Source organism: Thermobia domestica, chromosome 1, assembly GCF_964235325.1.
Source record: "Thermobia domestica chromosome 1, izTheDome1.hap1.1, whole genome shotgun sequence".
NCBI lineage: Eukaryota > Metazoa > Arthropoda > Insecta > Zygentoma > Lepismatidae > Thermobia > Thermobia domestica.
This window is the reverse complement of record NC_137454.1, coordinates 305,759,829-305,776,101: the sequence shown is the minus strand read 5'-3', so window position 1 is coordinate 305,776,101 and position 16,273 is coordinate 305,759,829. Positions and strand designations below refer to the sequence as shown.

At 33.3% G+C, this 16,273-nt stretch overlaps 1 protein-coding gene across 4 annotated transcripts in view; it reads right to left on the bottom strand.

The window, feature by feature from the left end:
• The window catches only part of kat-60L1 (katanin p60 ATPase-containing subunit A-like 1), a 322,513-nt gene that overhangs the window by 165,057 nt on the left and 141,183 nt on the right, over positions 1–16,273 (bottom strand). Inside the window, exon 1 of one of the 4 annotated variants that reach the window (XM_081727150.1) lies at positions 12,183–12,349. The exons of the other annotated variants lie outside the window; for them this stretch is intronic. Coding sequence (XP_081583276.1) covers positions 12,183–12,310 — 128 coding nt within the window. The 5' untranslated portion in view covers positions 12,311–12,349. Of the gene's footprint in view, positions 1–12,182; positions 12,350–16,273 lie in introns of those variants that run through there. 4 annotated transcript variants of the gene reach the window in all.

The following is a 16,273-nucleotide window of genomic DNA, read 5'->3' as shown; positions in this document are numbered from 1 at the left end:
CTTATTACAACATCCATTTTATTCACAAGATTTGGCTACCAATGACTGTTTTATTTCCAAACTTGAAAAAATGGCTTGGTAGAAAACGATTCACGTCGAACGAGGAGGTCATTGCCCAATCAGATGCCTATTTTGAGGACCTTGCGGAAACCTACTTTTTGGATGACTTTAAAAAGTTGGAGAATCGTTGGGAAATGTGTCGAGTGACAAGGAGATTATGTTGAAAATATTTAAAAATCTACCCGAAACGATTTTTTAAAAATCTTTTTCTAAGAACTTATTGAAGGTTCCTCGTAGTTTCAAAAGAGGGCTGTGAAAACCAGGTGTCATAATTATTTGACCAGTAATCACAAAAGTTGTATAGCAACGGGATTATAGTAATGCTAAAGAAAAAGCAGAAGACCATCGAATATCAAATTTTTATTTGTTCTGTTCCCCACCAATGCATTATTTAATGTTTGGCTGATAATATAACTGTTTCATATTCATAGTTTATTGTATAATAACGGTCAATACTATGAAGAATAACTATGTAACAATAATGCAAAATCCATAATTTCAGTAAAATTTCATATTTCTCGGAGAAATACTCGTATATGTTCTATGTCCCCCCCCCCCCTCTTTCAAACACAAAAACTTGAAAAATGAACTTTTCTTCATATTCCATCCTATGTGAGGTCAAAGTTGTAATACTAAGCCTGCATATATATACTTATTATTTTAAGTACACAAACTATGCGCTGGGACCTGCTACATCCTGGAGCGCTTAGATGATTTTACGCAAGATTTTCAAACCAATTAATAAAAATGTGTTAACTGTAATATGTCTCAATGTATGGAAATAATAAGCAGTTTTTCTTGAACAGTCATCTGATTATTTAACGTAGAGGATCGTAAATTAGGCCTATTAATGGGGCTCGATTCTAAATAAACCCAACTGTATTGGAGAATATATATGCAAGTAAACATACACCTCTCAACATTACAGTATATTTTTGAAAAGATTTAAAATACACAAAAATTATGAATAATGTATTCGAAAGCTGAGACTGCGAAATAGATTAAATTAATTTTCGTTTATCAGTCTGGTAAAACTAATTAGCAGAATAAATTTAAAATATAGTCTGGAGTTGCAAGGTCAATACAGTGAGTTTGAAATACCCAAATGGCCGAAGACCCATTAGAAAGGAAAATTTTGTTATAATCATTTCATTTAACATAATTAATTTATTAACATTCTCTGGGTGAATACCGATAAATTATTAACTCTGGTACCAAAGACAAGCATAATAATAATTTGGTAAAACGAAAGCACTACATGATTTGGCAAAGGGGAGAAAGGTAGGTCAACTTTCAACTGTTCTCCGAAACGATAATTTGTTACGAATACAAACATAATACGCGCTTCCCGCTTTGAATTCCACCAGAAATTTGTCTGTTCTGCTTTTAAAGTATGATCTGAAATTTATGAATGCAAAACTCTCGCAAAATGATGCTAAGTTTTATTACAATCAAATCCCAAAATGTACAATTAAAAGTCCTCTTGCACAGATATGACACCTGTTAACCACCCATGAAGAGCACATAAAATGTCCCTGTCAAAGAATGCCTGTGAATTGACTCGTGCACGCACGTTAAGGTGTAAGGTTATTGAACCCAAGGCAGGCAGGCAAATCGATCCACAAGCTCTCCCCACAGTTTTCTTCTTTCAAGATATTAATTCATGTTTCGTAAGACGACGCAAAAGCAGAACAGCTTTCCCCCTCCTTAAGCAGTAGGAAGGGTTTTCAAAGTAATTTAAGAACTTAGGGAAGAGTAGCGTATAACGTTTTAACAAGTTGAAGAGCAAATCATAAAGTTGGTTGAAACTTATTGTTTTATCTGAAGGAATGCTTGGATTGTTAAAGTGATATATATACTATTTTAAGAGTTGAAAGATTATTTTAATTAAGTTACAATAAAGATTACATGAAAGAATCAAAAGATAGAAAGCTAAACATAAATAAAATCTTTTCTGAATGCAGTTGTGAAAAATCTATTAAGAATAGGGTTTCCAACTGTCTCACTTTGGGATGCAGGAATTCTGCGTCTTACCTCGGAAGATTTTTTAAAATTATATATTTATTTTTTGTTCACCGGAAAGGTCAAAATCCCTGACTTCAATATTCCATCTCTTAAATAATGAATATAGGGGTATGCTGATTACAAAAATAAATAAATAAATAAAATGCAAATTTGCATCTATCGCAATCTCAAATCTAAGGAAAAAAATACCTATTTAAAAATTCAGCTAAAACGACAACAACTCAACTCATGATTGGAAACCTTAATTAAGAGCTTCATAACGCAATATTTTGGCCGTGTTAAACATATGAGTATGTGCTATTTCTCTAATCTTGTCTCTCTGGATGCAGTATTAGACCTATTTTATCATTTTAATAATTGAGTTAGAACAAATAGGATATTTTACAAGACAAGAATTGATCTCTCCACGTTGGTCTAGTTGCTAGCACGCGTTCTTTTGTTACACATGGCGCCAGGTTCGATTCCTTCTGGTGGGGGAACACTGAACGCAATGCAATAGTTTGTATTCCACCTTAAATTATAGGTATACTTCTCAAAAAAGACGCTAAATTTCAACGAAGACGACAAGTGTAAGTGTGTGTCGTCTCGAAAATATGTCGTGAAATTGATGTCTTTCGGAAAATGTATATGTTTGTGTTGGAAGAAGTTCGCCTTTTTCCATCCCGTACAAAAAAAAAAAAAAAAAAAAAAAAAACTATCTAGTCTCGAGGCAACCTAAAATCACACAATATAAAACTGTGAACTTCATATTGTCTTAGTACTTAAGAAGTTCTATGAAATAAGCTGATTAACAGCTTTGAAATGACCGTAATTTGACCGCACGTTGCGTAACATAATAATTGACTTATAGCTAGCTAAATTACGCAAAAGTAAAGAATGACCACTTATTAAGATACAAAGTGTTACGTCTTGCTCCATAACTTTCAGTATCATGGCTCGCTCTTTTATTTCCACAATTCCATATCACTCTTAGGCTTCTCTGTTAGGTCTGTACGGAGTATCTCATCGTCTTTTACAATTACAGGAGTTAAAAAATTTTCCAATTCCAATATCCCCCCCCCCACACACACACACAAAATAGTGATAAATCTATTTTATAAATTTTCTAGGTGTTATACTCCTACGGATTAATTACCGGTAAAGTATTGAAAATCAGTCTTTGGTCCACGTATACGTCCGTCCATTTTAAACTTTTTTTCTTTTTCAATTTCAGACCATAGTGCACTTTTTCTATTTGTTTATTTACTTTTTACGTCATATGAGAAATAATAATAATAAATTATTATACAAAGAAAATAATAAATTATTATTAAGACAAGAACCGTATTAAAAGTAAATAAGGTCATAATGACTTATAAAAACCACAAATATTTATCGCATGCCAAACACAATATACTCTATTAAGCAACATGGATAGAGTATAAAAAGTACAAACAGTTATTACAGTTTACTTTAGGAAAATGCATTATTTTACAAGCTCTGCCACTAACCACAAGAAACAACCACCATTAACTGGCCGCAACCATACTTAAATTTGAGCATTAATATTTGTATTATCACAAGTCATTTGGTCAAACTAAAAAAAGTCAAATATAACTAGATCCTTTAAATAAGCACTATTTTAACCTATAGTGTACGGCGAGCAGAAGGCTTGGGGGAGTCAAGTAGACTTAATAAATAAAGAAGTTTTCTTTTCAACAATAATGTAGATCTCCTTTTACTTTAAAGAAAAAGAGATGTTAATGATATAACAATTTAGAAATATTGTGTTAATGATGGCGTTGGAAATGGAAGAAAAGAAGAGAGAGGTATATTTGTTCAAGCTTCTACGTAGGCATGTTACTTACCAAACTATAATGTTCACCCCTGGTAATTTTACTTTCAAGAGACGATAGGAATGAACAAAATATGGTAATCGTGAAAAAAATGGAATTTGAGATTTCAACGGATATACACATTTCATGCCGAAAAAGTTATTTTTCTATGGCTGTCCATCTGCTCGTTCGTTCGTCCGACTGTCTGTCTGTTTCAGTATTAAATGTGTTCACTCATCTACAGAACACACCATTCAATATATCCGCATTAAAAGTTTATAAAAGAATCCCTAGGGGTGTTTCTTGAGTTTTTTCCTACCCTCAAAATTACGGGTAGTTACTGAAGAGTGAAAATTGAAAATTCCGATTTTCTCCAAAACCTTCTAACGATTTTATTTAAATTCATACATCAATATTTCATTAACAACCCTATATACCAAGGTATAAGTCATTTCTCTGGAAAATTCCAGAAGGGGAGTTTATTCTTCAGGGTGAGTTGTTTGTGACGAACTGTAAAAAGGAAAATGAGGTATAGGGATACTCCTTTACCTACTAATAACGCGTTCGTTTCGCCCATAACGGAGGGTGGTAAAACATGGATATTTAGATAGTTCGCATACTAGTTGATGTATAATTCCTTAAACCGCTTGTTATAGGTCCTATAGTTTCTAAGGCAGGGCGTTTCGAAACATAATTTTTCGAATTTTCGGCGGTTCATAACTCTGAAATGAGACGTTTTTCGATCTATATTTATAAGAACTTTTTTTTTTTCATTTCATATAAGGAATCACCTCCCAAAGTTTGTCGGTGAAGTTACCTACCACCCTGTATATTATAAAACATTTAGGTCAGGTTCCACAACTTATTTGTCAACTTTATTTTATTTCTGTAGTCGTTGTTGAACCTAAGTAGTTTAAAGGACAAAAGATCTGTAAATTCACTTATTATTTTAAGAAGTATGTTGACAAATAGAATTCATTGATAGTTCAATTCAACATTGTTGCAATATATCCATTTCTATGTACCAACATATTGTTCCAGAAATCAATATTTTATAGGATATATAGGTCTAAAGTGTCAACTCATACCTATTCACCTAAGAATTCTCACAAAATATAAGTTGAATAATAGGATTTGTAGAATAGACTTATTTTCAGAGTTATTTTATTTATCATTTTTATGAATAATTATAGTAGTCGTGTATGATTTGTTACTGTATTTGAACTCATTTGATTTGTTACTGTACGTTAACTCATTTGCTTATATTTTTTTCTTATGGCTCGATAACACTTTTTTTCTTTCTTTTTTCTATTTCTTCTGAATTATGTTTTATCATTTTTATTTATTTTATTCTCCTCCATGCAATGTTCATGTTATAATGAATTATTTAAGTTAAGAAGATATATTATAGGTTTAAGTCTGCATAGGTCTACTTTCAAATAAATAAATAAATAAACATAGTTGTAGTGCTGGTTAGCATTCAAGGTGTAGCTAATGATAGTACGACAAAGCTGCCATACGTCATGTAAAAAACGGGCCAGTTCCGATTTTTGGACCCGAGTGTCCCGCGTCCCCAGAAAATTTAGTCGGGACAGGCAAACGTCCCGTATTTTAATCCCGTTCCATTTCTGCTCTCAATTTTAGCTTATCGAAAAGTGAAAAATGAAAAACTTTTAACATTGTCTAGGAACTCTGTTAGTAGTGAATGAACAGTAAGCTGTGACATGTAACAGTTTGGAGCAAGTTATCAGATCACTCTCTCTGATTTCACAGCGAGTAAGCCAACTCGCAGCGCAGAGTTGCAGCTGTCCGTCGGCAGTCAAGGGGATCTGGAATCTTTGATAAAGTGCACCAGCTGAGCTATTGTTGATAAAGCCTACATTACCAGTGAAGTGTTCCAATTTTGCATCGACGAGAATGCCTAAACCGAAGTGAACGTTTTCTTCCAATTTGTGAAAGCAACGAGGTTGAACGATCAAGTTGACTGACAAATTTGCCATGCTACTTTTTCCATTGGACACGGTGGAAGTTAAGAGAAAGTATAAATAACAGGCTAGAGGCGCAGAATTGTATTTTGGTTCAGGGCTCAGAAATGTGTAAATGCAGCCCTGACAATCACACACGACGCAAGGATAAAAATCAGCAACTTTTCATCAGATTAAATTGACAAACGTAATTTTGGTAAATACAGCCACGTAAATAAATATTAATAAATGCGCGAAGAATATTGAAGGTAGATTGTATCACTAATTTAAATGAAACCAGATTATTTGCATGTTGTTTTCCCGTAAAACATTTTTATACGACGTCATCTCGAGTTTTTAAGGCGATTCTTCTCTAGTTGTATCGTAAATACCTTTACTCCATACAATTAATTGCAGGAAATGAAGAGAGGAAAGTAGCTGCAGCTGAGGGAACTTTCACATATCATGCTGTTGTTCATAACCAGAACTACAGTTCATAAGATTGTGTTGGAAAATTGGTGTCGAATCGAAGGTGTCCCGTATTCTCATGAAAGAAATATGACAGGCTTATAAGTACGAGTATTAGCGCAAATCCATAAGTACAATACATATGTTATATAGATTTAATGAAATGCACTATGAAACTCTCCTACATTTTCCTTACTTTCTAACCAATCTTGAATTAATTACCGACTATATCAAATTACACTTTGTTTTATAAATGACGAAAAATGTTCATTATTGGTGTACTTTTACACTAGATTCTGCCAGTGCGTATAACGAACCTACTTTTTAAAATTATACATTTATTTAGTTGCTTGTATAATTACAGTTACAACAAACTTTTTACATAACAATATCTACAACTTAATCTTGCACGATGTGGATCTAAAAATCCTTTCAGTAGTAAACATATTTATGGTACAGTAGGTGGAAATCTTCCAAATTCAATAGGGAGCCTGAACCTGAGTGACCTTTGGATTATTGCAACTGAAAACTTACTGATAGAATCAAAGAGTAGTAGTTTTATTTTTCATTAATCATTTTAAGAAAAAAAACAAAATTTTAGGTTTTTAGAGACGAGTTCAATATGACGCTATACTCAGCAATTTGATGATAATTGTTACTGATCAAAATAGCTTAGAAGCTCTCAGAAGAACGTTAACTAAAAAGAAATTGAGAACTGTCTAATTTGGGAAGATGTGGGATAAGCCATAGACCAAAAAGGCAAACAGTATTTTATTATAGGAGAAATTAAGGCTTTGTAGTAAGTAGCGGTACACTGAAATCGGGCACACTTTCATTTTTTTACCTGTTGTCACAGAGCAAGCCTTAATGAGCCAACGACAAAATTGGAAATTGCGCAAATAAAAAGTGAAATGTTGCTGCCATTACTATGAGCATTTCGACTATTAAAAATAGTCTCAAAAACGCAAGTCGCTATCAGGTCAAAAGTGTGTTTGAGTTGATACTAGTTCTGAAGAAAAAAATACAAAATGCTGGATAGCAAGGGCATATTTAAGTTATCACTGTTATATGCATGTTTACAGTGATACACATACAATATATAAAATTTCTGAAGAAAATTATTTAGTGAAATGTTCTTTGATATAATTGTTTGTAAAGTATAGCATTAACATTTCGGTACTTGCTTTGCCTTATTATCCCTTAGCAGAATAGCCAAATCAAGCAAGACATTCTCATACTGAAGTATCAGAAAATGTTCCTTGCCTTCCAATGTTGCCTGTACTGCGAGACCCACAAAGAACTTTCATTAGCAATAACAATTTGAGAATTTCGCGATCGAATACAAAATGTCTTCTCAAACGCTATGTACTCAATAAAAAGAAATAAATAACCTATTGCCATGGGAAAAAATCATGTTTTTAAAAAGTCACCCAAAAGGGTCAGTTTCACTTTAACATTAGTAAAACTTTCAAGATTGAATTTAAATTGACGGATAAATAATTTTTAGGAGTAGGCAAGCCTCTACATTAAGTGATGCAAAAATCTACATTAGCAGTTTTGCTAGTCAGCTTGACCTATAGATTTGCTAAGTGATGCAAATCTATGTTAGTGTTTATGCTAGTCAATAGGATTTACACTTTGTCAAAATATGCAAGCCTATATTAATATCTACGCCAGTCAGCTGGGCCCATACTTTGTTAAGTGATGTAAGCCTATATTAGTATTTATATCAGTCAGTTGGGCCTATACTTTGTTAAGTGATGTAAAGCTATATTAGTATTTTATATTAGTAAGTTCAGTGTATACTTTGTTAAGTGATGTAAGCCTATATTAGTTTTTTTGTGCCAGTCAGTTAGACCTTTACTTTGTGAAGTAATGTAAGCCTATATTAGTATGTTTATGCCAGTTAATTGTTCCTATACTTTGTTAAGTATATTGGTGTCTATGTCAGTCAGTTGGGCCTATACTTTGTTAAATGATGTAAGTCTATAGTAGTATTTAAGTCAATCAGTTGGGCCTATATTTTTTTAAGTGATGTAAGTCTATATTAGTATTTTTATATCAGCCTTTACTTTTTTCAGTAATATAAGTCTATATTAGTATTTTTATGCCAGTAAGTTGCGTCTATACTTTGTTAAGTATATTGGTATTTATATCAGTCAGTTGGGCCTATACTTTAAGTGATGTAAGCTATACTAGTATTTATGTCAGTCAGTTGGGCCTATACTTTGTAAAATCATCTTTGAGAGGTTGAGAAGTAGAGCCAGATAACAGTTGAAGGAGAAAAAAATGTCTTTGTTGATGATGAAACTTACATATCTTCTTACATGCAAGAAAACTGTCAAGTAAGTATAACATTTTTACATTCGTTAATATTGAAACGAGATTCACATACAGTATCAAAAAGTAGATGAAAAGATAGTTACTTCAAATGGAAGTTTTCTTTTTTCGCCTGTTGGCTTTCTGTTTTGGTAGAAATTCAAACATAAAATTCCTGAAAATAATGTTTATAGTGAAAAGGATTTCAAAGGCTTAAAGATCAACAGAAGTCAAAAGAAACAACTTTATCATGAGAAAATACGCTGAGTTTAGCAATTCACAAATAAACCTTGAGAAAGCACGTATGAAATTTTAAAAAGCTGTAGGATGTAAATTCCAAAGATTCAAGTTGTAAATGTGAAATGTATTGTAAGTATATTTTGTAAATATATATATTTTGCAAGTGTTTTACACATATTAGAATAATATACAGGTATCTCAGAGAGAAATGGCATTTTTACATTTTATTCCGGCCCAAAATTCACCATAATTTTCTGAATTCTGTTGTTGGCAACGTCACAATGGAAAGTTGCGCAATTTCAGCACTTTCTGCTCCTCGTTAATAAGTCATAGATTACAGAGATCATCAATAATCTAATTTTTAGAAACATTTGTACAATTTCATTGCGCTTTAAGTGGCTAATGTTATCATTTTTTTTATTTTTGGAAACCTATAGAACATTCCTTGGATTTATTTATTTATTATATTCTGTATTATTTGTTTAATTAATATTTTATTAATTAATCAATTTTTGTAACAGTAGCAAAGTGTTCGCAAAAGATAGCTTGTCGACAAGATCTATGCGATTTAGATTTTGGTTACTTATATCCCATTGGAGTCTAGTATCCTTTTCAGCACCAAGACTAGGCAAGACATGAATCTACAGATAAAGGTGGACTCTGAACTACTCTAATTTGTCCAAATTTCAAGGTTCTTCCGCCTGGAATTGAACCGGGGCTCCTTGAAGCAAAGTTGCGTGCACTAGCACTAGACCAGCAGGGAGGGTTCTTGTACATTTTTTAACACTAACATTGTCAATAGTATAATCTTGTTTAATACTTATTTTCTTCAGATAAATTGTGAGAGAAGTACGGTACATGTGTTCTAATTTAACTTCAATTACCAAGTTTCTCACCAAGAATCAAATCGTGAGAGTTTTTTTTTTTTTTTAGTAGAAAGCAGCTCATACAAAATATGTATGTCATTTATACGCTGGGTGCTGATAGAGATATTAAACTCCAATTAATTAATTATATTTTACTTCTTAAATTGACCCTCAAATACAGTATATGAATCTGCATTATTCGTGAAGAGAATTGAGAATTTTAATGCATGACGATTCTATGGAAAATATTTTTTATTATTCATGTGAGAATTCTAGAAAGACTACGGCTTTTTTTAAAAAAAATGTATTTCTTTTGCAGGAAATCAGAATCGATCTTCAGTGGCAGCTATTCAAGGAGATTTTTTTTTTTCATCGAAACACACTTTTCATAAATGCTAGTGAGTTATGGAATTTTCCACAGTGCAGAGAACAATATTTAATTTCGATAAGGAAACTTTGCCACATAAATGAATTATTATTAACAAAATCAAGTTATTATTATTAGAGCAACCATACATTTCGAATTGACAAGGGCGGAATGGGAGGTCCTATCTAAGCCATGATAGAATTTGCGACTTGTCATGACAAAAAATTCATAACAAATAATATAGTATTATATTTTAATATGATATTAAACTTCGTTATTATTATTATTATTATTAGTAGTAGTAGTAGTAGTAGTAGTAGTAATAATAATAATAATAATAATAATAATAATAATAATAATAATAATAATAATAATAATAATAATAATAATAATAATAATAATAATAATAATAATATAGCCTCCTCGCTTGTCTAGTCGCTAACAAGCGTGCCTCTTTTCCATGAGATCCCAAGTTTGATTTTCAGGGGAGTGCATCGAACGCATTACAGTGATTCGGATTTCAAATTAAGCCGTATGTTTAATTGACAAAGGACATAAATGAAAATGAATTAATTATTATTGCTATTATTAATATTGTCAGTAATGAATTACGTTGTATTGGTGCGGATTGAAAGTAGCCCAGCATACATGGATATATGGGTATTTCTTTTTCAAAAATTTGCTCTACCTTGAAAACTCTTATTCGTGAATTTTCATTTTTACTAAATAACTTGCACAAGAAATTAACTTCCGTAACCCACCTGGGAGTTTTCGAACCTAATAAAAGCAGCAGCGAGTGGATTGTTTGTTAGTTGAGTTAGAATTTAACGTCCCTTTCAACACCCAGGCTATATGAGACTTTAACCTACAGTTTAATGTGGGATTCAAACTACGTGATCTCGCACCAGAAATTCAGTTCGGGTCTCCCGCGTCCAAAGCGCGTACGCTAACCATATAGTCACCCGGGAGTTCCAACAACGAGCGGAGACAGTTGAATAGTGCAGAGGGTAAAAGCGCCAAACGCGCAGAAGTAGGGACTATTTGCAGGCAACTGCTACTTCTAACACTTTGGCAAGCTTAGGAAGTGTTTACGGTGTGCTGTTGTATTTTCACAGATTAATCAGTAGTTGCCCTTACATTAAATTGTTTTGAACTGATATTTATTTGCTAGCTTGTGTGTTCTGCAAGTCTAAAGTGTAAATTATATTGTTAGAAACGTATATTTCTTTTAAATATCGTATTTTAATTACAATATTTTCATTTCAATCCCAAGGTAGGAGAGTCATAATTTCTCGACTAATATACTAGCATTGCATTCTGGAAAGCAATACATTAATGGAATTTAAGATTTAGAACGAAACCGAATTTACGTCTGATCTCAACAGCGTGTACTCGAAGCAGGAATTTAACAAGCACTATTAGCACATGTACTGACTAGCCTTGTGACTGTTGGTTTTCTTGGGGGTCTCCCGTTATCTCCCACATTCTCATTCCACCAATTATTTCATCACTCCTGACTTCCATTAATCACTCGTCTCGTTTAGCCTAAAGAGCATTACTGTGAGACGAAAAATTAGAAAGTTCATTTCATTTCATAAGGAAACTTTAAGAAACCATTTGTAAACAAAATCATCCACACTTTTATTAAATACACTATCTTATCAATCATCTGGTAGGAATAAACACATTTCAGGAATATGCGAGCCAAAATGGGCTTCTCCTGGACACAAATACAAAGTTCTCTTCAATGCAGGGTACGGATCTTTTTTTTTTAAATCAGACACTCTAATTTTAAAACAATAACATTTAATTACAGACACTGGTTTAGTAATTGTATGTAGGAAACAAAAAAAAGTAGACAAACTACAAGAAGTTTTCCTTCGATAAACAAACATAACTATCTTTCAAGGGAAAAGGGGAAGAGGATCATACTACTGTGCACATTCAGCAAGAAATGTGATGCTCAAAGCGTGCAACGGCTGCTATTAGTTCATTAACTTGCCAGCACTTATTCATTACAAAAGTGTTGTTTGTGAAAAAGAGAAGAAGATCCGCTTACCATTGGAGATTCCACATGGAGTGACTGTGGCATGGCGGGGACCGAAGTGATGAGAGCGGCAACGTGACCTCGAATTCCACTTGAACGTCACCTGAATCTCTTGTAGGTTCCTCTTGCGTTTTTTCCATGACGGGATGAGAACCCGACTCCCCGGTCACTGAAATGATCAACCATTTCTCGGTCGTTGCTGGAGTTGGAAACCCTCAAGAGAGCTAGCTCATGCGCGCTTCGCTCTCGCTGGTCACGTAGGCAGTCGCTTCAACTAACAATGGGAAATATTACTAGCGCCAACAGACGAATAGCAAGAATCGCCTGATTCGTGCAGCTGCTGTCGTTGAACTTTATTTTACTTTATTTTAGCGGTGTGATAAGTCTTCCAGAACTTATAGTGTGTTCTTCAACCAAAAATACGTTTCCTGATAGCTTTTGATATGAGCGAAAAAGTATTATGCTAACTAAAATGATATATATTTTTTTTAATATTTGGGTTGATTGTAAATACAAGATGGTTCTCCTACCATTTCTATTTTCCAATCAAATGAAAATTAAATTAAATTCTAGTTAAAGAGCGCAAATGACAAATAGTATTGCTTTATATATTAGGAAAATTCTGCCATTTTGCTTAAAATTTTCTATGACTTTTGCCACCAGAAAAATGTTCAGATGACACTTTGAAATACGGCACTTGTTGATTCCAAACCAATGTGACAGGTTGAAATGGTGAAAGCAGTGGTCGAAGTAAGACGGTATGCGGTGGTATGTAATACCGCCTCCGGTTTCTCAGTGAGGAAAACATACCATACCACCTCTGGTTTGTCAGTAATCAAGACATACCGTCACTGCAAAACAGCAGGTGCTAATATACCGTTAATGAATCAATTTTTATACACAGTAACTGGCGAATTGCTTTGCACGTCGAAGATTTTATTTCTTATATAGAGATAATTTCTCAGTTGATAACACCGACATTTTTGTTATACACATTTTCCCTATCTTTTGTTTTTAAAAAGAGTTGTCTACAAAGAAATTCACACTTGCTCCTATAGAAGAACTCGTGTTAGTTGTGTTGGTTGTAAATAAGGGTCAATGGCGGAGAGAAATTACTTATGGGCCCAATCCAAACAAAAGGCGTAGTGTATGAGGCGGCTCGTTTAAACTGAAATCGGAAAGTATTGTTCGCTTGTCTACAATGGTAAAGAAACGCATAACTGAGTTCGGTGTTTACTAGAAAAAAATGTAGTTTATGCAATCAAAAAATCTGTTATTTTGCTTATGCAATCAAAAAAAAATCTGTTATTTTGCTTGTGTTCGGTTATTGTTTGCTGTGTTAAATTGATGGAGCTTATGTACTTTCATTAAAACGTACTTCTGCGTCTTTTTAATAATTGGATAACACGCTTCCGGGGTTCTGGAATACCTCAGTCGAGTGAGAAGTTCGGGCGTTTACCGGCAGAAAATTGTTTAAAAATTGTTAATATAAAAAACCGTTTTAGAGCATTTTCGTGTGTAACTCTCTGTAATAAAACACATGGAAACATTTATTATGATTCGCAGAAAGTTGCAGGCGAGGGCAAAGCCTCTCTATAGCCCACCCGTAACTACGAAGAGTTCTTCCATTGTTTTGATCCATTATAAGAATAGAAATGCAATCTTTTGGGCAACATACCATCATTGCATTTCAACATTTAGAAAGCCAGTATGTCGAGTCAAAATCGTAATTAAACATACCGCATCTGCTTTTTTCCACTTTGAACACCCGAAGTCAACAAACATATGCACACACACACACACACACAATGAATAACGCAGTAAGGATATTGCCTACATTTTATTGCTCTATATTAAGGAAAAATTTTAAAAAAAAAAAACATAATAATGCATCTCTTTAGCATTAACATACAGAAACTAAATCATGCGTTGAAAAGGGTGCGAAAGCGAAGACACAAGAGAAATGATCATTATTTTTAGCCAGGTGAGGAAATGGTTAAATTTCTATGTATCTGTTTTGAAGAATATATAGTTTCTCTTTCAGTCCCTTGTTTAACAGTCTACAAAGGGCTCCAGCTACATAGCTTTTATAATAGACTAATGTGTGTGATCACTAAATAAATTCCCATTGCTGTTATTTAGTTCGGTACCTTTATTGATTTATTTATCTTCTTAATTACCTCAATACATTAAATCAACTTCATAATTCTCTAAATTAATACTTGGATACATTGCATATTTTCTTGAATTTACACAGATTAATGTATAAAACTCGGGTCATATAATGGCATCTATGTATATTATTGAGAAGTGGAATTCTGCTAGCAGCAAACACTTTTGATCAAGCAAACTAAAGCTGCATTTCGTTATTTTCACCTCTTTCTACTTCTCGCAAAGACGTATGTACCGGTATGTATGTCATTGGTCAAATTCATTTTTTTTCTCCAGGAAGTTAGTAATTAATAGTTATTCGTAACCACCGCTTCTTTGTCGTCGCTTGTTTTCAGAATGCCCATTCTTCAAACGGGGGGCAGGATTTAGATTGCTAAGTGGTCCTAGAAATGAAGTGAAACCTTTCAGCCTTACTTCCCATGGTTACGTTCTATAGGCTAATGGAGATGGATGATTAGTGGAATAAAGAACTCGGTAATAAGAATGTGGAAGAAACGGAAGAAGTGGGAGAAAACGGGAGATCTTCGAGAAAACCCAAGAACACGATGTTATCCACCATAAAATCACATGGACTGGGTTTGAACCAGAGATCTCTTACACTAGATGTATGCACTCCATCACTCAGCCACCGTGCTATCCACTTAATTGCTCTTGGGTTTAGAAAATTAATAGTTTTCTTTTCATATACACTCACAAGGCTCACACAAAGGCTATAGCTCAATCATAAGCAATCTATTGAGAAATTCTGAACTAACAATACTAGAGCTTGAATCTGACATTGAATCATGTTCTTAATAACGCCCACAATAAATTACAAATTAATTCTGTTATTAATTGTGGTTCTAACTTCTGTTAAATATTACACAAATATTCTAAAAAACAAAGTAAAACTGAAGTGAGATTTCTCTATTTTTATGCCGTTGTGTTTCATGATAGATGAAACGCAAAGACCTTGTCCCATCACCCACTTAAATGTGTCGCTGAGAGAAATTATTCATCTTTTGTTCTAATTTACACTATTGATTAAGTCTCAGTAGCAAGCGACAAGCGTTTTCTTAACTTTTTCCACGGATAAATCAATATTTTATACTAGAAACGAGGAGAACATATTGAATATACAAAGCACTAGCTAGTAAGAAAAAGCATGTCTAACATAGCGACGCCTTGTCTTCGAAGGGCACGAAAATGAGATCTTTACGTGTGTCTCAGCAATAATTCTCAACTGATACAATGTAATTTCAAGGAGAAACAAAACATTTAGGGACAAAATAAATCTAATAATTTACCTTGTTACACATTCAAATGCTTGTTACTATTGAAAGTAAGGATATTTCTTTGAGAAGGTGAAGAGTTTTGATATCGTGAGATTAACGAGTTCTAATCTAATATCTAATCTGATAGATATTATGTTAGTTTTTTGTAAGTAAAATTATCATTTACCATTGGATTGATATTTTCCCCACCAACTTATTGAGAGAAACGTATCACGTTTACCATCAAATGAGTGTTAAAGTCACATTTTATCCCCTTGAGAAAGCCTTTGAAAGATAGGTAAATTCAACCATACATCGAATGCCCGTAAACAAGACAAACACAGCAACTACCGGAAAAATAAGAAGTAAGCTCTTTAACCAGTAATCTGTATAAGACCTCAAATCACAGCCGTCCTAATGAAAGTAATGAGAAAGATATCTTTCATTTAACGAAAAAAAAATATTTCTTTGTACCTTATTCTCCCTTCACAAGCTGAATGCTTTCGACTTACAGGACAAGCCTTTCTTTAAAGATTTTTATCCTAAAAATTCTAATATGGAGCATCTCAATACAGACGTGGTGAAGCGTATCGTTAGATGTGATCTTTTAATGCTGGCACCAGATAGTTTGGAAACCAGACTTGATAATAAATACTAGTAGTGAAAAATATCGCATAG